General features: G+C 47.2%; 1 protein-coding gene across 10 annotated transcripts in view; it reads right to left on the bottom strand.

The window, feature by feature from the left end:
- Positions 1-22,890, bottom strand: part of si:ch211-225b11.4 (tRNA (32-2'-O)-methyltransferase regulator THADA) — a 186,260-nt gene that overhangs the window by 32,884 nt on the left and 130,486 nt on the right. For 5 of the 10 annotated variants that reach the window (XR_010967159.1, XR_010967158.1, XR_010967160.1 and 2 more), the window contains exons 26-27: positions 11,211-11,416; positions 6,696-7,076 (exon numbers count right to left, since the gene is read on the bottom strand). Coding sequence is in view for 5 of the 10 variants with exons in the window: in XM_068005415.1 (XP_067861516.1) it covers positions 6,808-7,076; positions 11,211-11,416 (475 nt within the window). In the remaining 5 variants the exon portion in view is untranslated. Of the gene's footprint in view, positions 1-4,688; positions 7,077-11,210; positions 11,417-22,890 lie in introns of those variants that run through there. The other 5 variants (XM_068005415.1, XM_068005419.1, XM_068005417.1 and 2 more) reach the window with 1 other exon arrangement.

Below are 22,890 nucleotides of genomic sequence, written 5' to 3'. Positions count from 1 at the left end.
CAAGAAACAGATGATTAGAACTGGAATTGACTGGCTTTGGCAAAGGAGGAGATCATATATTCTGAGGGACTCGGGTATGTGATTATCAATGTTAAAGGTTTTACTGTAGGTGTGTGGAATCTGTAAGGGACTGGAACAGACCCTATTGTCAGGTGCCTGGAAGAAAGCAGTCTTCGTCCTTGAAAAACTCCCGATGGGTATTCTGTTTGTAAGTAACTAGACGCAATGCTTGCAACATGTGCAAACTACAACTGCTTAACTTAATAAAATTGCCATTCGGCCCAACTTTAGCCTCTGTTAGAATACAGAATTCTAAATAAGGTTCAAAGTACAGAAAAAAGCAACCAGGCCAGAAAAATTAGAGGCAAGGTAATAGGCCAGTTACTAGTAAAGGGTCAATTAGTTACCAATACCAGGAACCACCAAACATGGTTGTCTACCCGTTGTGGGCAGCTTCAGTATTGGACTGTCTTGTTGTATTCATCTAATGCCGAGAGAGAAGTCCTGGAGTTCCACCATCCAACCTGAGCAAGACCTCCGTTGGAACACTATGTGCAGTATTGGGCTCCACACTATAGGAAGGATATTGAGGTTTTAGAGAGGGGACAGCACAGGTTCACAAGGATGTTGCCTGGTGTGAGGAAATAAAAATACAAAGAAAGACTTGAAACTTTTGGGGCTGTTTCATCAGATTCCAGTTCCCTTGCTTCAAATACGTGTTTCCATGTCACAGCAGTTAGCTGGACTCCATGGAGCAAAGAATCTCACACATTACAGACTACAAACTACAAAGGCTTGTTAAACGGTTCTGAAAATGAATCTTAAGATCTCAGACATTTCATTATTTTTGTTATGGAAACAGTTTCAAATTGTATACAAGTCAAACCCTGTATTACAAAATCTATGCATCTTTCACTAAATATTGTGTAAATAAATTTTATGATTAACTTTAGCCTGAACGATAGTATTTCCTTTTGTAAAGGACAGGTGTTCATGGTGGGGGGGCGGGGGGGGGCAGCCCATGCAACCAGTGTGAAAGGATAATTGTGAATCTCCCATTCACAAAATATGTAAGAACAAGTTTTGGATCACGGCAGACTTGAGTCTGCCTATGGAAACTAGATGTTGGTGTGAACATAACTGTAGTTGGGAGAGAACCAGGATTAAAGCGGACTTCTTGTATTCTCTGCCAACTTCCAACAATGTGGAAAATTGCCCAGGTATATATTATCCACAAAAAACAGGATAAATTCAACCCGGCCAATTACCGTCCTAGCAGCCTACTCCCAATCATCAGCAAAGTGATGGAAGGAGTTGTCAACAGTGCTGTCAAGCGACACTTACTCACCAATAACCTGCTCACTGAAGCTCAGTTTGGGTTCCACTCGGCTCTAGACCTCATTGCAGCCTTGGTTCAAACATGGACAGAAGAGCTGAATTCCAGAGATGCGGGGAGAGTGCCTGCCTTTGGCAACAAGGAGATCAAGCAAAACAAGTCATTGGGGATTAGGGAGAAATTTCCAGTGGCTGGAGTCATATCTGGTTCAAAGAAAGATGGTTGTGGTTGTTGGAGGCCAATCATCTCGGCCCCAGGACATTGTTGCTGGAGTTCCTCAGCGAAGCGTCCTGTGCCCTTCCATCTTCAGCTGCTTCATCAATGACTTTCCCTTCATCACAAGGTTAGAAGTGGGGCTGTCTGCTGATCGCACAGTGTTGAACTCCATTTACAATTCCTCAGATAATGAAGCAGTCCATGTCTGCATGCAGCAAGACCTGGTCGACATCCAGCCTTGGACTGATAAGTGGCAAGTAATATTCATGCCACACAAATGCCAGGCAGTGACCATCTCCAACAAGAGAGAATCTAACCACCTCCCCATGACATTCAATGGCATTACCATCACCGAATCCCCCACCATCAGCTTCCTGGGGGTCACCGTTGACCAGAAACTCAACTGGACTGGCCACATAAATGCCTTGGCTACTAAAGCAGAGGCTTGGTATTTTGTGGAGAGTGGCTTACTCCCTGACTCCCAAAAGCCTGTCCACCACCTACAAGTCGAGTGTGATGGAATACTCTCCACTTGCCTGGATGGGTGCAGTTGCAACAAAACTCAAGAAGCTCGACACCATCCAGGACAAATCAGTCTGCTTGATCAGCAGCTCATCCACCACCTTAAACATCCACTCCTTCCACCACCAGCTTGCCATGGCTGCGGTGTGTACTATCTACAGGATGCACTGCAACAACTCGCCAAGGCATCTTCAACAGCACCTCCCAAACCCGCAATCTCTACCACCTAGAAGGACAAGGGCAGCAGGTGTATGGGAACACCACCACCTCCAAGTTAAATACCATCCTAACTTGGACATATATCGCCATGCCTTCATGCTCGCTGGGTCGAAATCCTGGAACTCCCTACCTAACAACACTGGGAGTACCTTCACCACATGGACGACAGTGATTCAAAGAGAATGCTCGTCACCACCTTCTTCAGGGCAACTAGAAATGGGCAATAAATGCTGGCCTTGCATGCAACATGTGAATCCAGAGAATGAACAATCTGAAGTGCTCCTGCTAAAACACTCGGCCGTCCCCATCTGCTCCACTCACTCTGATCTTCAGGGTCCAGGCTTCCTTCCCTTCTGACGAACCATCCTCTCGCCTCACACTTCATTGGCTCCTAGACATCATCCCAACTCTCAGCAAAACCACATTAACAAACCTCGCTGCACCCAGAGTCAGAACAGACCCAGACCCAGAGTCAGACCGGGCCCAGACCCAGAGTCAGAACAGACCCAGACCCAGAGTCAGACCGGGCCCAGACCCAGAGTCAGACCGGGCCCAGACCCAGAGTCAGACCGGGCCCAGACCCAGAGTCAGACCGGGCCCAGACCCAGAGTCAGACCGGGCCCAGACCCAGAGTCAGAACAGACCCAGACCCAGAGTCAGACCCAGAGTCAGACCGGACCCGGACCCAGACCCAGAGTCAGACCGGACCCAGACCCAGAGTCAGACCCAGACCGGACCCAACCCTCAACCCAGACCCAGAGTCAGACCGGACCCAGACCCAGAGTCAGACCGGACCCAGACCCAGAGTCAGACCGGGCCCAGACCCAGAGTCAGACCGGGCCCAGACCCAGAGTCAGACCGGACCCAGACCCAGAGTCAGACCGGACCCAGACCCAGAGTCAGACCGGGCCCAGACCCAGAGTCAGACCGGACCCAGACCCAGAGTCAGACCCAGAGTCAGAGTCAGACCCAGACCCAGACCCAGAGTCAGACCCAGACCCAGACCCAGAGTCAGAGTCAGACCCAGACCCGGGCCCAGACCCAGAGTCAGACCGGGCCCAGACCCAGAGTCAGACCGGGCCCAGACCCAGAGTCAGACCCAGACCCAGACCGGACCCAGACCCAGACCCAGACCGGACCCAGACCCAGAGTCAGACCGGACCCAGACCCAGAGTCAGACCGGACCCAGACCCAGAGTCAGACCGGACCCAGACCCAGAGTCAGACCGGACCCGGACCCAGAGTCAGACCGGACCCGGACCCAGAGTCAGAGTCAGAGTCAGACCGGACCCAGACCCAGAGTCAGACCGGACCCAGACCCAGAGTCAGACCCAGAGTCAGACCGGACCCAGACCCAGAGTCAGACCGGACCCAGACCCAGAGTCAGACCGGACCCGGACCCAGACCCAGAGTCAGACCGGACCCAGACCCAGAGTCAGACCCAGACCGGACCCAGACCCAGAGTCAGACCCAGACCGGACCCAACCCTCAACCCAGACCCAGAGTCAGACCGGACCCAGACCCAGAGTCAGACCGGACCCAGACCCAGAGTCAGACCGGGCCCAGACCCAGAGTCAGACCGGGCCCAGACCCAGAGTCAGACCGGGCCCAGACCCAGAGTCAGACCGGGCCCAGACCCAGAGTCAGACCGGGCCCAGACCCAGAGTCAGACCGGGCCCAGACCCAGAGTCAGACCGGGCCCAGACCCAGAGTCAGACCCAGACCCAGAGTCAGAGTCAGACCCAGACCCAGAGTCAGAGTCAGAGTCAGACCCGGGCCCAGACCCAGAGTCAGACCGGGCCCAGACCCAGAGTCAGACCGGGCCCAGACCCAGACCCAGAGTCAGAGTCAGACCCAGACCCAGAGTCAGAGTCAGACCCAGACCCGGGCCCAGACCCAGAGTCAGACCGGGCCCAGACCCAGAGTCAGACCGGGCCCAGACCCAGAGTCAGACCGGGCCCAGACCCAGAGTCAGACCGGGCCCAGACACAGAGTCAGACCCAGACCCAGACCGGACCCAGACCCAGAGTCAGACCCAGACCCGGACCCAGACCCAGACCCAGAGTCAGACCGGGCCCAGACCCAGACCCAGACCGGGCCCAGACCCAGAGTCAGACCGGGCCCAGACCCAGAGTCAGACCCAGACCCAGAGTCAGAGTCAGACCCAGACCCGGACCCAGACCCAGAGTCAGACCGGGCCCAGACCCAGAGTCAGACCGGGCCCAGACCCAGACCCAGAGTCAGACCGGGTCCAGACCCAGAGTCAGACCGGGCCCACACCGTCATTCCAGATTCCAGCTGGATTTTCAGCAGATGTAGGAAGCTAAACTCAAGGACTGCGAGCCTCGCCCTCTCCGAGCGGGCAAATCAACACAGGGCCAGCGAAGGACACAAGATACGTTCTCATCAAACGACATTTTAATCAACAATATTCTTACAGCAGAAAATTATCTTTTCAATCAAAAACAGCCGAATGTATTTCAAAACTAGTTTCAATTTTTAGAAAAACTCTTTTCGCAAAAAATAATTACAAAAGTTGGAATAATACTTTACAAAACCAATCCCATCTCCAGCCCACCATGTCTCCAGCCCACCGGAGAGACGTACCCCGCCATGTCTCAGTACTGGGATGACCGTACCCCGCCATGTCTCAGTACTGGGATGACCGTACCCCGCCATGTCTCAGTACTGGGATGACCGTACCCCACCATGTCTCAGTACTGGGATGACCGTACCCCACCATGTCTCAATACTGGGATGACCGTACCCCGCCATGTCTCAATACTGGGATGACCGTACCCCGCCATGTCTCAATACTGGGATGACCGTACCCCACCATGTCTCAATACTGGGATGACCGTACCCCACCATGTCTCAGTACTGGGATGACCGTACCCCGCCATGTCTCAGTACTGGGATGACCAGCCTTTATTACAAGAGGATTTGAGTACAGGAGTAAAGATGTCCTACTGCAATTATATAGGGCCTTGGTGAGACTGCACCTGGAGTACAATTTTGGTCTCCTTACCTAAGGAAGGATATACTTGCCATAGAGGGAGTGCAACGAAGGTTCACCAGACTGATTCCTGGGATGGCGGGATTGTTGTATGAAGAGAGATTGAGTAGACGAGGCCTGTATTCTCCAGAGTTTAGAAGAATAAGAGGTGATCTCATTGAAACATATAAAATTCTTAAAGGGCTCAACAGGGTAGTTGCAAGGAGGATGTTTCCCCTGGCTGGAGAATCTGGAACCCGAGGGTCTTGTGTCTCAGAATAAGGGGTAGGCCATTTAGGACTGAGATGAGGAGAAATTTCCTCACTCAGAGGGTGGTGAATCTTTGGAATTCTCTACCCCAGAGGGCTGTGGAGGCTCAGTCATTGAGTACATTCAAAACAGAGATCGATAGATTTCTAGATATTAAAGGCATCAAGGGATATGGGGATAGTGCAGGAAAATGGCATTGAGGTAGAAGATCAGCCATGATCTTGTTGAATGGTGGAGCAGGCTCGACGGGCCAGATGGCCTACTCCTGCTCCTATTTCTTATGCTCTTCTGTTATGGTATGACCGTATCCCGCCATGTCTTAGTACTGGTATGACCGTACCCCGCCATGTCTCAGTACTGGTATGACCATATCCCACCATGTCTCAGTACTGGTATGACCATATCCCACCATGTCTCAGTACTGGTATGACCGTACCCCGCCATGTCTCAGTACTGGTATGACCATATCCCACCATGTCTCAGTACTGGTATGACCATATGCCGCCATGTCTCAGTACTGGTATGACCATATCCCACCATGTCTCAGTACTGGTATGACCATATGCCACCATGTCTCAGTACTGGTATGACCATATGCCACCATGTCTCAGTACTGGTATGACCGTACCCACCATGTCTCAGTACTGGTATGACCATATGCCACCATGTCTCAGTACTGGTATGACCGTACCCACCATGTCTCAGTACTGGTATGACCATATGCCACCATGTCTCAGTACTGGTATGACCGTACCCACCATGTCTCAGTACTGGTATGACCGCACCCACCATGTCTCAGTACTGGTATGACCGTACCCACCATGTCTCAGTACTGGTATGACCGTACCCCACCATGTCTCAGTACTGGTATGACCGTACCCACCATGTCTCAGTACTGGTATGACCGTACCCCACCATGTCTCAGTACTGGTATGACCATATCCCACCATGTCTCAGTACTGGTATGACCATATCCCACCATGTCTCAGTACTGGTATGACCATATCCCACCATGTCTCAGTACTGGTATGACCATATCCCACCATGTCTCAGTACTGGTATGACCATATCCCACCATGTCTCAGTACTGGTATGACCATATCCCACCATGTCTTATTACTGGTATGACCGTACCCACCATGACTATGTGTCTTTGGAATGGGCCAATGGAGAGAAGAGTCATTGTTGAGGGGGACGGGTGGCTCCTTATAGCGATACCTCTTGTTGAACGTGAATGATTTAACTTTCTGTCATCTCTCAGTGACTGGGTTCATCCATATTGCGAATTCTGCTCCCAGACTAGCTGGGATTAACCCATTCTGGCTCATCAGTCCATTCAGTAGCTCCAAATCAGACTTCAATTTGTGTGATGGGCCGGCACAATTGGAGGTGTCCACTTGGTGTGATTCAAGGGTCTGGAGAAGATGAAAGAGAACAGCTGACCTCACGAGAAGTGCCACGAGTGAAGGGAACAGCTTGGCAGCAGCCAGAAGACCAAAGCAACCAGCCACTGAGAGACCTGCAACACAGAGGAAGAGAAGATGAGGGGCCTGGGCCAGTGCCAACCCTGTAACAGTGTCTGACCCTCTGTCCCAGAGTGAAAGGAAGTGTCTGCCTCACTGTCCTAGTGGATGTAGTATATTTGGATTTTCAAAAGGCATTTGATAAGGTGCCACACAAGATAAGGGCTCACGGAGTTGGAGGTAATATATTATCATGACCATATCCCACCATGTCTCAGTACTGGTATGACCATATCCCACCATGGTTAATGGACAGAAAACAGAGAGTAGGAATAAACGGGTCATTTTCAGGTTGGCAGGCTGTAACTAGTGGGGTGCCACAGGGATCGGTGCTTGGGCCTCAGCTATTTACAATCTATATTGATGACTTAGATGAAGGGACCGAGTGTAATGTATCCAAGTTTGCTGATGATACAAAGCTAGGTGGGAAAGTAAGCTGTCAGGAGGACACAAAGAGTCTGCAAAGGGATATAGACAGGTTAAGTGAGTGGGCGAGAAGGTGGCAGATGGGAGTATAATGTGGGGAAATGAGAGGTTATTAGAAAAACAGAATATTTTTTAAATAGTGAGAAACTATTAAATGTTGATGTTCAGAGAGATTTGGGTGTCCTTGTACAAAAAATACAGAAAGTTAACATGCAGGTACAGCAAGCAATTAGGAAGCCAAATAGGTATGTTGGCCTTTATTGTTGGAGTATAAGAGTAAGGAAGTTTTGCTGCAATTGTACAGGGCTTTGGTGAGACCACATCTGGAGTACTGCGTAGTTTTGATGTCCTTGCCGAAGGAAGGATATACTTGCTTTACAGACGGTGCAATGAAGGTTCACTAGATTGATTCCTGGGATGAGAGGGTTGTCCTATGAGGAGAGATCGAGTAGAATGGGCCCATACTCTCTGGAGTTTAGAAGAATGAGAGGTGATCTCATTGAAGCATATAAGATTCTGAGAGGGCTTGACAGGGTAGATGCTGAGAGATTGTTTCTCCTGGCTGGAGAGTCCAGAACAAGGGGTCATAGTCTCAGGATAAGGGATCAGCCATTTGAGGAGGAATTTCTTCACTCAGAGGGTTGTGAATCTTTGGAATTCTCTACCCCAGAGGGCTGTGGATGCTCAGTCATTGAATCCCAGGCAGCTGGGATCAAGTGGATCCCTTGAAGAGTAGAGAGATTGCCGGAGTAGAGTTAAGAGAGAAATCAGGAGGGCAAAAAGGGGATATGAGATTGCTTTGGCAGATCAGGCAAAGGTGAATCCAAAGAGCTTCTACAAATACATAAAGGGCAAAAGGGTAACTAGGGAGAGTAGGGCCTCTTAAGGATCAACAAGGTCATCTATGTGCGGAACCACAAGAGATGGGTGAGATCCTGAATGAATATTTCACATCAGTATTTACGGTTGAGAAAGGCATGGATGTTAGGGAACTTGGGGAAATAAATAGTGATGTCTTGAGGAGTGTACATATTACAGAGAGGGAGGTGCTGGAAGTCTTAACGCGCATCAAGGTAGATAAATCTCCGGGACCTGATGAAATGTATCCCAGGACGTTATGGGAGGTTAGGGAGGAAATTGCGGGTCCCCTAGCAGAGATATTTGAATCATCCACCGCTACAGGTGAGGTGCCTGAAGATTGGAGGGTAGCAAATGTTGTGCCTTTGTTTAAGAAGGGCGGCAGGGAAAAGCCTGGGAACTACAGACCAGTGAGCCTGACATCTGTAGTGGGTAAGTTGTTAGAGGGTATTCTGAGGGACAGGATCTACAGGCATTTGGAGAGGCAGGGACTAATTAGGAACAGTCAGCATGGTTTTGTGAGAGGAAAATCATGTCTCACGAATTTGATTGAGTTTTTTGAAGGGGTAACCAAGAAGATAGATGAGGGCTGTGCAGTAGACGTGGTCTACATGGACTTCAGCAAAGCATTTGACAAGGTACCGCATGGTAGGTTGTTACATAAGGTTAAATCTCATGGGATCCAAGGTGAGGTAGCCAATTGGATACAAAATTGGCTTGACGACAGAAGACAGAGGGTGGTTGTAGAGGGTTGTTTTTCAAACTGGATGCCTGTGTCCAGCGGTGTGCCTCAGGGATCGGTGCTGGGTCCGCTGTTATTTGTTATTTATATTAATGATTTGGATGAGAATTTAGGAGGCATGGTTAGTAAGTTTGCAGATGACACCAAGATTGGTGGCATTGTGGACAGTGAAGAAGGTTATCTAGGATTGCAACGGGATCTTGATAAATTGGGCCAGTGGGCCGATGAATGGCAGATGGAGTTTAATTTAGATAAATGTGAGGTGATGCATTTTGGTAGATCGAATCGGGCCAGGACCTACTCCGTTAATGGTAGGGCGTTGGGGAGAGTTATAGAACAAAGAGATCTGGGAGTACAGATTCATAGCTCCTTGAAAGTGGAGTCACAGGTGGATAGGGTGGTGAAGAAGGCATTCAGCATGCTTGGTTTCATTGGTCAGAACATTGAATACAGGAGTTGGGATGTCTTGTTGAAGTTGTACAGGGCATTGGTGAGGCCACACTTGGAGTACTGAGTACAGTTCTGGTCACCCTATTATAGAAAGGATATTATTAAACTAGAAAGAGTGCAGAAAAGATTTACTAGGATGCTACCGGGACTTGATGGTTTGACTTACAGGGAGAGGTTAGACAGACTGGGACTTTTTTCCCTGGAGAGTAGGAGGTTAAGGGGTGATCTTATAGAAGTCTATAAAATAATGAGGGGCATAGATAAGGTCGATAGTCAAAATCTTTTCCCAAAGGTAGGGGAGTCTATAACGAGGGGGCATAGATTTAAGGTGAGAGGGGAGAGATACAAAAGGGTCCAGAGGGGCAATTTTTTCACTCAAAGGGTGGTGAGTGTCTGGAACGAGCTGCCAGAGGCAGTAGTAGAGGCGGGTACAATTTTGTCTTTTAAAAAGCATTTGGACAGTTACATGGGTAAGATGGGTATCGAGGGATATGGGCCAAGTGCAGGCAATTGGGACTAGCTTTGTGGTATAAACTGGGCGACATGGACATGTTGGGCCGAAGGGCCTGTTTCCATGTTGTAACTTCTATGATTCTATGATATTCAAGGCTGAGATCGATAGATTTTTGGACTCTAAGGGAATCAAGGGATATAGGGATTGAGCAGGAAAGTGCAGTTGAGGTCGAAGATCAGCCATAATCTGACTGAATGGCGGAGCAGGCTCGAGGGGCCGTACGGCCAACTCCTGTTCCTATTTCTTATGTTCTCCGCTGTCCCAGAGTGTGAAAGGTCAGTGTCTGACCCACTGTCCCGGAGTGTGAAAGGTCAGTGTCTGACCCACTGTCCCGGAGTGTGAAAGGTCAGTGTCTGACCCACTGTCCCGGAGTGTGAAAGGTCAGTGTCTGACCCACTGTCCCGGAGTGTGAGAGGACAGTGTCTGACCCACTGTCCCGGAGTGTGAGAGGACAGTGTCTGACCCACTGTCCCAGAGTGTGAGAGGTCAGTGTCTGACCCACTGTCCCAGAGTGTGAAAACACAGTGTCTGACCCTCTGACCCACTGTCCCAGAGTGTGAGAGGACAGTGTCTGACCCACTGTCCCAGAGTGTGAGAGGTCAGTGTCTGACCCTCCGTCCCGGAGTGTGAGAGGTCAGTGTCTGACCCACTGTCCCAGAGTGTGAGAGGTCAGTGTCTGACCCACTGTCCCAGAGTGTGAGAGGTCAGTGTCTGACCCACTGTCCCAGAGTGAGAGGACAGTGTCTGACCCACTGTCCCAGAGTGAGAGAGGTCAGTGTCTGACCCACTGTCCCAGAGTGTGAGAGGACAGTGTCTGACCCACTGTCCCAGAGTGTGAGAGGTCAGTGTCTGACCCACTGTCCCAGAGTGTGAGAGGTCAGTGTCTGACCCACTGTCCCAGAGTGTGAGAGGTCAGTGTCTGACCCACTGTCCCAGAGTGTGAGAGGACAGTGTCTGACCCACTGTCCCAGAGTGTGAGAGGTCAGTGTCTGACCCACTGTCCCAGAGTGTGAGAGGTCAGTGTCTGACCCACTGTCCCAGAGTGTGAGAGGACAGTGTCTGACCCACAGAGCTCTACTAATAAAACACATTTTGAAGAGGGGAGATGGGGGGAGGGAGATCAACGAGAGCAGTTCTGACCTTGGCTCCAGCTCTGTTTAAGGTGCTCTACGTTTCTCACGATGTCAGGCTGGTTGTCCGCGGCCCAGCCCATGAGCTGGCTGTGATAGGCTGTGGTGGAGCCCAGCTTGTCCACGATTCGAAGGAGGAATGGCAGCAACAGCCGGGCAAAGGCACCTGACTCGGCGAAGACATTCGGCCCATCCTCCTCATACAGGTTTAATGCCCTGGAAACACAACGGCAGTCGTCAGTATCATTGATCGGAGACCTGGATCACCATCAGTTCAGGTACAGTATCAGTGATCAGAGACCTGGATCACCATCAGTTCAGGGACAGTATCAGTGATCGGAGACCTGGATCACCATCAGTTCAGGGACAGTATCTAAGGCAAGTCATGGCAGCACAGCTCGCACCCGTGATATGCTCCTCCTGCACTATGTGGGAAGTCATGGACACTACCGGTGTCCCTGGCGACCATGTGTGCAGGAAGTGTGTCCAGCTGCAGCTACTGGCTAACCGCATTTCGGAGCTGGAGCTGTGGGTGGACTCACTGTGGAGCATCCGCGATGCTGAGACTATCGTGGATAGCACGTTCAGTGAGGTGGTCACAACGCAGGTAAAGATTACGCAGGCAGAAAGGAAATGGGTGACTGCCAGGCAGAGTAAAAGGACTAGGCAGGTAGAGCAGGAGACCCCTGGGGCCATCTCCCTCTCAAACAGATATTCTGCTTTGGATACTGTTGAGGGAGATGGCTTATCAGGGGAAAGCAGCAAGAGCCAGGTTCGGGGCACCACGGGTGGCTCTGCTGCACAGGAGGGGAGGAAGAAGAGTGGCAGGGCTATAGTGATAGGGGATTCAATTGTAAGGGGAACAGACAGGCGTTTCTGCGGCCGCAAACGTGACTCCAGGATGGTATGTTGCCTCCCTGGCGCTAGGGTCAAGGATGTCACGGAGCGGCTGCAGGGCATTCTGGAGGGGGAGGGTGAACAGCCAGTAGTCGTGGTCCATATTGGAACCAACGACATAGGTAAAAAAAGGGATGAGGTCCAGCAAGGTGAATTTAAGGAGTTAGGAGATAAATTAAAAAGCAGGACTTCAAAGGTAGTAATCTCAGGATTACTACCAGTGCCACGTGCTAGTGAGTATAGGAACAGGAGAATAGACAGGATGAATGCGTGGCTGCAGGGATGGTGTAGGAGGGAGGGATTTAGATTCCTGGGACATTGGGACCGGTTCTGGAGAAGGTGGGACCTGTACAAGCGGGACGGGTTACACCCGAGCAGGACCAGGACCAATGTCCTCGCGGGGGTGTTTGCTAGTGCTGTTGGGGAAGGTTTAAACTAGAGTAGCAGGGGGATGGGAACCTGAGCGGGGAGTCAGAAGGGAGTAAAGTTGAGAGCAGCAAGAGAGGGGAAGACCCAGGGGAAATCTACAATACAAATAGTACAAACAGTTGTTCAAGAACAAGTGAAAGGGAAAAGCGTAGAGCAGCAGAAAGAAAGTGTACTTTAGGCACGACAGATAAAATAAAAACTAGAAGGCGAAAGGCGATTAACCCAGCATCAAAGCTGTGGGAGGGGGTTGGGAACCTGAGCAGGGAGACATAGGAAAGCGTGTCAGGAAGGGACAGAAGGAATGGAGTAAAAGGTAAAGTGTTAAAAAAGGAAAAAGCAGGAACTAAGTGTCACAAAACATATTTGAAAGTTCTTTATCTGAATGCACGTAGCATTCGTAACAAAATGGACGAGTTAACGGCACAAATAACTACGTATGGGTATGATCTTGTGGCCATTCCAGAAACATGGCTGCAGGGTGACAACGACTGGGAATTAAATATGCCAGGGTATTTAACAATTAGGAAGGACAGGCAGGAAGGAAGGGGAGGTGGGGTGGCTATGTTAATAAAGGAAAGAATCACTGTAATACAGATAAATGATATTGGGACAAAGGATCAAGATAATGACAGTTTGGGTGGAGATAAGGAATAATAAGGGGAAAAAAACTAGTGGGCATAGTATATAGGCCTCCTAATAGTTGCAACTCTGCTGGAAGAAGTATTAATCAGGAAATAGTCGGGGAATGTAACAAGGGAACAGCTATAATTATGGGGGATTTTAACTATCATATTAACTGGACAAATCAAATTGGGCAGGGCAGCCTTGAGGACGAGTTCATTGAGTGCATCAGGGATGGATTTCTTGAGCAGTATGTAACTGATCCTACAAGGGGGCAGGCAACCTTGGACCTGGTCCTGTGTATGAGCCAGGATTAATTAATAATGTCCTAGTTAAGGATCCCCTTAGAATGAGTGACCATAACATGGTTACATTCCTTATCCAATTAGAGGGTGAGAAGGTTGGTTCTCAAACAAGCGTACTGAGCTTGAATAAAGGAGACTGTGATGGTATGAGAGCGGAATTGATCAAAGTGGACTGGGAAAATAGATTAAAGGGTAAGACGGTATATGAGCAGAGGTGTTCATTTAAGGAGTTATTTTACAACTTGTAAAAAATATATATTCCACTGAGGAAAAAAGGGTGTAAAAGAAATGACAGCCATCCGTGGCTAAGTAAAGAAATTAAGGATAGTATCCGACTAAAAACAAGGACATATAAGGTAGCCAAACTGAGTGGGAGGATAGAAGATTGGGAAGTCTTCAAAAGACAGCAAAAAGTAACTAAAGGATTGATTAAGAAAGGGAAGATAGATTATGAAAATAAATTAGCAAAAAATATAAAAACAGATAGCAAGAGTTTCTATAGTTATGTAAAAAGAAAAAAGGGTGGCTAAGGCAAACGTAGGTCCCTTAGAGGATGAGACCGGGAAATTAACGGTGGGAAACATGGAGATGGCAAAAATGCTGAACAAATATTTTGTTTCAGTCTTTACGGTAGAGGACACTAAGAATATCCTAACACAGGACAAACTGGGGGCTCGAGGGGGGGAGGAGCTAAATACGATTAAAATCACTAAGGAATGGTACTCAGTAAATTAATGGGACTCAAGACGGATAAATCCCCTGGACCTGATGGCTGACATCCGAGGGTCTTGAGGGAAGTGGCAGTAGGGATTGTGGAAGCTTTGGTAATAATTTTCCAAAATTCTCTGGACTCGGCAAAGGTCCCGGCAGATTGGAAAACTGCTAATGTAACACCCTTATTTAAAAAGGGGAGTAGGCAGAAGGCTGGAAATTATAGACCAGTTAGCCTAACATCTGTGGTGGGTAAAATTTTGGAGTCTATTATTAAGGAGACAGTAGCGGAACATTTGGATAAACATAATTTAATAGGACAAAGTCAGCATGGCTTTACGAAGGGGAAGTCATGTCTGACAAATTTGCTTGAGTTCTTTGAGGACATAACGTACAGGGTGGATAAAGGGGAACCAGTGGACGTAGTGTATTTAGACTTCCAGAAGGCATTCGACAAGGTGCCACATAAAAGATTATTGCTCAAGATAAAGAATCACTGGATTGGGGGTAATATTCTGGCATGGGTGGAGGATTGGTTATCTAACAGGAAGCAGAGAGTTGGGATAAATGGTTCATTCTCGGACTGGCAACCAGTAGCCAGTGGTGTTCCGCAGGGGTCGGTGCTGGGTCCCCAACTCTTTACAATCTATATTCACGATTTGGAGGAGGGGACCGAGTGTAACATATCAAAGTTTGCAGATGATACAAAGATGGGAGGGAAAGTAGAGAGTGAGGAGGACATAAAAAACCTACAAGGGGATTATAGACAGGCTGGGTGAGTGGGTGGAGATTTGGCAGATGCAATACAATATTGGAAAATGTGAGGTTATGCACTTTGGCAGGAAAAATCAGAGTGCAAGTTATTATCTTAATGGCGAGAAACTGGAAAGTACTGCAGTACAAAGGGATCTGGGGGTCCTAGTGCAAGAAAATCAAAAAGTTAGTATGCAGGTGCAGCAGGTGATCAAGAAGGCCAACGGAATGTTGGCTTTTATTGCTAGGGGGATAGAATATAAAAACAGGGAGGTATTGCTGCAGTTATATAAGGTATTGGTGAGACCGCACCTGGAATACTGCATACAGTTTTCGTGTCCATACTTAAGAAAAGACATACTTGCTCTCAAGGCAGTACAAAGAAGGTTCATAGAATCATAGAATCATAGAAGTTACAACATGGAAACAGGCCCTTCGGCCCAACATGTCCATGTCGCCCAGTTTATACCACTGAGCTAGTCCCAATTGCCTGCACTTGGCCCATATCCCTCGATACCCATCTTACCCATGTCACTGTCCAAATGCTTTTTAAAAGACAAAATTGTACCCGCCTCTACTACTGCCTCTGGCAGCTCGTTCCAGACACTCACCACCCTTTGAGTGAAAAAATTGCCCCTCTGGACCCTTTTGTATCTCTCCCCTCTCACCTTAAATCTATGCCCCCTCGTTATAGACTCCCCTACCTTTGGGAAAAGATTTTGACTGTCGACCTTATCTATGCCCCTCATTATTTTATAGACTTCTATAAGATCACCCCTTAACCTCCTACTCTCCAGGGAAAAAAGTCCCAGTCTGTCTAACCTCTCCCTATAAGTCAAACCATCAAGTCCCGGTAGCATCCTAGTAAATCTTTTCTGCACTCTTTCTAGTTTAATAATATCCTTTCTATAATAGGGTGACCAGAACTGTACTCAGTACTCCAAGTGTGGCCTCACCAATGCCCTGTACAACTTCAACAAGACATCCCAACTCCTGCATTCAATGTTCTGACCAATGAAACCAAGCATGCCGAATGCCTTCTTCACCACCCTATGCACCTGTGACTCCACTTTCAAGGAGCTATGAATCTGTACTCCTAGATCTCTTTGTTCTATAACTCTCCCCAACGCCCTACCATTAACGGAGTAGGTCCTGGCCCGATTCGATCTACCAAAATGCATCACCTCACATTTATCTAAATTAAACTCCATCTGCCATTCATCGGCCCACTGGCCCAATTGATCAAGATCCCGTTGCAATCCCAGATAACCTTCTTCACTGTCCACAATGCCACCAATCTTGGTGTCATCTGCAAACTTACTAACCATGCCTCCTAAATTCTCATCCAAATCATTAATATAAATAACAAATAACAGCGGACCCAGCACCGATCCCTGAGGCACACCGCTGGACACAGGCATCCAGTTTGAAAAACAACCCTCGACAACCACCCTCTGTCTTCTGTCGTCAATCCAATTTTGTATCCAATTGGCTACCTCACCTTGGATCCCATGAGATTTAACCTTATGTAACAACCTACCATGCGGTACCTTGTCAAATGCTTTGCTGAAGTCCATGTAGACCACGTCTACTGCACAGCCCTCATCTATCTTCTTGGTTACCCCTTCAAAAAACTCAATCAAATTCGTGAGACATGATTTTCCTCTCACAAAACCATGCTGACTGTTCCTAATTAGTCCCTGCCTCTCCAAATGCCTGTAGATCCTGTCCCTCAGAATACCCTCTAACAACTTACCCACTACAGATGTCAGGCTCATTGGTCTGTAGTTTCCAGGCTTTTCCCTGCCTCCCTTCTTAAACAAAGGCACAACATTTGCTACCCTCCAATCTTCAGGCACCTCACCTGTAGCGGTGGATGATTCAAATATCTCTGCTAGGGGACCCGCAATTTCCTCCCTAACCTCCCATAACGTCCTGGGATACATTTCATCAGGTCCCGGAGATTTATCTACCTTGATGCGCGTTAAGGCTTCCAGCACCTCCCTCTCTGTAATATGTACACTCCTCAAGACATCACTATTTATTTCCCCAAGTTCCCTAACATCCATGCCTTTCTCAACCGTAAATACCGATGTGAAATATTCATTCAGGATCTCACCCATTTCTTGTGGTTCCGCACATAGATGCTGTCCCTGAACTGATGGTTAATCCCGGGGATGAGGGGGCGGACATATGAGGAGAGGTTGAGTATATTGGGACTCTACTCATTGGAGTTCAGAAGAATGAGAGGCGATCTTATTGAAACATATAAGATTGTGAAGGGGCTTGATTGGGTGGATGCGGTAAGGATGTTCCCAAGGATGGGTGAAACTAGAACTAGGGGGCATAATCTTAGAATAAGGGGCTGCTCTTTCAAAACTGAGATGAGGAGAAACTTCTTCACTCAGAGGGTAGTGGGTCTGTGGAATTTGCTGCCCCAGGAAGCTGTGGAAGCTACATCATTAAATAAATTTAAAACAGAAATAGACAGTTTCCTCGAAGTAAAGGGAATTAGGGGTTACGGGGAGCGGGCAGGAAATTGGACATGAATTTACATTTGAGGTTAGGATCAGATCAGCCATGATCTTATTGAATGGCGGAGCAGGCTCGAGGGGCCGATTGGCCTACTCCTGCTCCTATTTCTTATGTTCTTATCAGTGATCAGAGACCTGGATCACCATCAGTTCAGGTACAGTATCAGTGATCAGAGACCTGGATCACCATCAGTTCAGGGACAGTATCAGTGATCAGAGACCTGGATCACCATCAGTTCAGGTACAGTATCAGTGATCGGAGACCTGGATCACCATCAGTTCAGGTACAGTATCAGTGATCAGAGACCTGGATCACCATCAGTTCAGGGACAGTATCAGTGATCAGAGACCTGGATCACCATCAGTTCAGGTACAGTATCAGTGATCAGAGACCTGGATCACCATCAGTTCAGGGACAGTATCAGTGATCAGAGACCTGGATCACCATCAGTTCAGGTACAGTATCAGTGATCAGAGACCTGGATCACCATCAGTTCAGGTACAGTATCAGTGATCAGAGACCTGGATCACCATCAGTTCAGGGACAGTATCAGTGATCAGAGACCTGGATCACCATCAGTTCAGGGACAGTATCAGTGATCAGAGACCTGGATCACCATCAGTTCAGGTACAGTATCAGTGATCGGAGACCTGGATCACCATCAGTTCAGGGACAGTATCAGTGATCAGAGACCTGGATCACCATCAGTTCAGGTACAGTATCAGTGATCAGAGACCTGGATCACCACGAGCTGAGAGCCGTGAATGAACATTCGATACACACATTCAGCGTCTCTCCCGGAGACTCGGCTGCTGGGTCAAAGGGCAATGCAGAGAGTGTGGGTCCAGCGTCGTGATGCAGTGACTGCTGCTGCGAGGTGCGGGAGTGTGATTGCCAGGATTAGGCCCAGCTCCATTGTCCCCCAAGGCTGAATATTCTCCTGTCATCACTGCCTCGACTCAGATTAGAAGAATTGCCAGTGGGCGATCAGAGGACAACCAGCACCCATGGAACCACTCCATCAGCAGTTAGTGCCTCCAGGAAAGGAGGGGAGGGAGCTGGGAAACCAGGAGAGCTCCCCGGACACGAGCCCGCTCCCAAACTCGGAGATTTCCTTTAACACACTTGCACTTCGAGCTGCTGCCACCCAGCGTTGGAGCACACTGAGTGGGATTGTGGTTCAATGGTCAGTCCCGAAATAACCAATCGCTGTGCGGATCGGAGTGAGAGTCAGGATAGGACGTTAATACAGATCACAGAGCCCATTCTGTGACCTGCATTGCCGTCCAGTGAGGCCCCACACTAGGTAAGGAGATAGGACTACAACGCTAGAGTTTAAACTCGCAAAATGGGGGGAGGAATGTGGCAGAAATAACAAAAGCTTAAAAATAAAAGAAACAGGAGATGAATGTAAAGGTCAGACCAGGGTAAGGAATAAAGAAAACATAAATGGTCAAGGTACAAATACAGTTAAAAAACAGAAGTATAAAAGGAATAACTATTAAAGATGAGTTAAACTGCCTGTACAGCAATGTGCACAGCGTCCAAAATAAAACGGGGGAACTGGAGGCAATAATCCGTAGCGAGAAACCAAATGTAGTCAGAATAACTGAAACATGGCTACATAAAGAACAGGACTGGCAACTAAATATTGCAGGTTATAACATAATCAGAAAGGACAGGGAAGGAAGAAGGGGGGGGGGGTGGAGCAGCTGTACTAATTACAGATAACATAATGGCGGTAGAAAAAAGGGACATAACTAACAGAAGGATAGAAACAGGATCCATATGGATTGAAATAAAAGATAAGGGACCAAGGATGGGAGCTAAATATTCAGGGTTATTTAACATTTTGGAAGGATAGGAAAAAAGGTAAAGGTGGTGGGGTAGCTCTGTTAATAAAGGATGAAATTGGTATAATAGTGAGAAATGATCTTGGCTCAGAAGATCAAGATGTCGAATCAATTTGGGTGGAGGTAAGAAATAGCAAGGGAAAGAAATCACTGGTGGGAGTAGTATATAGGTCCCCTAACAGTAGCTACACTGTAGGGCAAAATATAAATCAGGAAATAAGGGGGGCTTGTAAAAAAGATAATGCAATAATCATGGGCGATTTTAACTTTCACATAGATTGGACAAATCAAATTGGCAAAAATAGCCCCGAGGAGGAGTTCATAGAGTGTATTAGGGACTGTTTCTTAGACCAATACGTCGGGGAACCAACCAGGGAACAGGCCATTTTGGATCTGGTAATGGGTAACGAAACAGGATTAATTAATGATCACAAAGTAAAGGATCCCTTGGGAAGCAGTGATCAGAACATGATAGAATTTCACATCCAATTTGAGAGCGAGGATCTTGGGTCTGAAACTACTGTATTAAACTTAAATAAGGGCAATTATAAAGGAATGAGGACGGAATTGGCTAAAGTGGACTGGGTAAACAGATTAGATGGTATGATGGTGGATAAGCAGTGGCAAACATTTAAAAAGATATTTTATGACTCGCAACAAAAATATATCCCTGTGAGGAGGAAAGACTCCACAAAAAGGGTGAACTAACCATGACTAACTAAGGAAGTAAAGGACGGTGTCAGGTTAAAAGAAAAAGCATACAACATGGCAAAGATTACTGGTACGCCCGAAGATTGGGAAAACTTTAAAAACCAGCAAAGGATGACTAAAAGAATAATAAAGAGGGAGAAAATAAATTATGAGAGTAAACTAGCAAGAAATATAAAAACTGACAGTAAAAGCTTCTACAAGTATATAAAAAGGAAGAGGGTAGCTAAAGTAAACATTGGTCCCTTAGAAGATGAGACTGGGGAAATAATCATGGAAATCAAGGAAATGGCAGAGGAATTGAACAGATATTTTGTATCTGTCTTCACAGTAGAAGACACTAATAATAAACCAATAATAGTAGAAAATCAAGGGGCAAAGGGGAGGGAGGAACTAAAAACAATCACTATCACTAGAGAAAAAGAACTAGGTAAACTAGTGGGTCTGAAGGCTGACAAGTCCCCTGGACCTGATGGCTTGCATCCGAGGGTCTTAAAGAAAGTGGCTACAGAGATAGTGGATGCATTGGTTGTAATCTTCCAGAATTCACGATTCTGGAAAGGTCCCAGCGGATTGGAAAACCACAAATGTAACACCCCTATTCAAGAAGGGAGTGAGACAGAAAGCAGGTAACTATAGACCAGTTAGCCTAACATCTGTCATTGGGAAAAATGCTAGAATCCATTATTAAGGAAGTAGTAGCAGGACATTTGGAGACTCATAATACAATCAAGGGGAGTCAACATGGTTTTATGAAAGGGAAATCATGTCTGACAAATTTATTGGAGTTCTTTGAGGAAGTAACGGGCAGGGTGGATAAAGGGGAACCAATGGATGCAGTATATTTGGATTTCCAAAAGGCATTCGATAAGGTGCCACATAAAAGATTACTGCACAAGATAAGAGCTCATGGTGTTGGGGATAATATACTGGCATGGATAGAGGATTGGTTAACTAACAGAAAACAAAGAGTCAAGATAAAAGGGTCATTTTCAAAATGGCAATCTGTAACTAGTGGGGTGCTGCAGGACTCAGTGCTGGGGCCTCAACTATTTACAATATATATCAATGACTTGGATGAAGGAACAGAGTGTCTTGTGGCCAAATTTGCTGATGATACAAAGATAGGTGGAAAAGCAAGTTGCGATGAGGACACAAAGTGTCTGCAAAGGGACATTGACAGGTTAAGGGAATGGGCAAAAATTTGGCAGATGGAATATTAGGTGGAAAAATGTGAAGTCATCCACTTTGGGAGGAAAAATAAAAAAGCAAAATATTACTTGAATGGAGAAATACTACAAAATGCTGCGGTACAGAGGGATCTGGGTGTCCTCGTACGTGAAACACAAAAAGTCAACATACAGGTGCAGCAGGTAATCCGGAAGGCCTTTATTTCTAGGGGGATGGAGTATAAAAGCAGGGAAGTCATGCTACAACTGTACAGGGTGATGGTGAGACCACACCTGGAGTACTGCGTACAGTTCTGGTGCCCTTATTTAAGGAAGGACACACTTGCATTGGAGGCAGTTCAGAGAAGGTTCACTCGGTTGATTGGGGGTATGGAAGGGTTGTCTTATGAGGAAAGATTGAACAGGTTGGGTCTATACTCATTGGAGTTTAGAAGAATGAGAGGAGATCTTATTGAAACATACAAGATTCTGAGGGGACTCGATAGAGTAGATGCTGAGAGGATGTTACCCCTCATGGGGGAATCTAAAACTAGGGGTATAGACTCAGAATAAGGGGTCGCCCGTTTAAGACGGAAATGAGGAGGAATTTCTTCTCCCAGAGGGTCGTGAATCTTTGGAATTCTTTACCCCAAAAAGCTGTGGAGGCTCAGCCATTCAAGGCTGAGTTAGACAAATTTTTGATCAGCAAGGGAGTCAAAGGATATGGGGAAAAAGCGGGAAAGTGGAGTTGAGGTAAAAATCAGAGCAGCCATGATCTCATTGAATGGCAGAGCAGGCTCGAGGGGCCGAATGGCCTACTCCTGCTCCTATCTCTTATGGTCTTATGGATCGATCACACTAATAGGGGTGTTCTACAGATCACCTAATAGTGGAAAGGAGGTGGAGGAAGAAATATGTAAGCAAATATGTGAAATGAGTAAAGGACATAGAATAATAATCATGGGAGATTTTAACTATCCCCAAACAAATTGGCAAGAAGAGGTAGGGAAAGGAGTACATGGAATGGAGTTTTTATAATGTGTGCAGGAGTCCTTTCTTACCCAGTAAGAAGACCAACAAGAGAGGAAGCATGGCTGGATCTAATAATGGGAAATGAACCAGATCAGATAAGAGAAGTAAGTGTCGGGGAACATCTAGGCAATAGTGATCACAACATAATAAGGTTTAGATGAAGATTGAGAAAGACTTAAGTAAGACAAAAACCAAAGTAATAAATTGGAAAAAAGCTGATTTTGAGGGGATGAGAATAGAACCAGGGAAAATAAACTAGAAAAATTTACTAACAAACAAAGAAATAGAATAGCAGTGGGAAACATTTAAAACAGTGATCAATAGAGTTCAGGAGAAATATATCCCAGAGGCACTATTATATATATATATAAAAATTCACTAGAAAAGGAAATAGTGCCAGAGGACTGGCGGACAGCTAATGTGATTCCTGTATTTAAAAAGGGAGATAGAACAAGTCCAGGAAACAAAGGTACCACATAGTAGACTCATGACTAAGGTGGAGTCAGTGGACAAGTCGCAGAATGGATCGCGAACTGGCTACAAAACAGAAAACAGAGAGTAGGGGTTAACGGTAGTTACTCAGACTGGCAAAAGGTGGGAAGTGGTGTTCCACGAGGATCGGTGCTGGGACCACTGCTGTTCACAATTTACATCAACGATTTAGACTCGGGAATCGG

Source organism: Heptranchias perlo, chromosome 25 (genome assembly GCF_035084215.1).
Source record: "Heptranchias perlo isolate sHepPer1 chromosome 25, sHepPer1.hap1, whole genome shotgun sequence".
In the NCBI taxonomy this organism is placed as follows: domain Eukaryota; kingdom Metazoa; phylum Chordata; class Chondrichthyes; order Hexanchiformes; family Hexanchidae; genus Heptranchias; species Heptranchias perlo.
The sequence above is the reverse complement of the archived record's forward strand: the minus strand, read 5'-3'. Positions and strand labels throughout refer to the sequence as shown.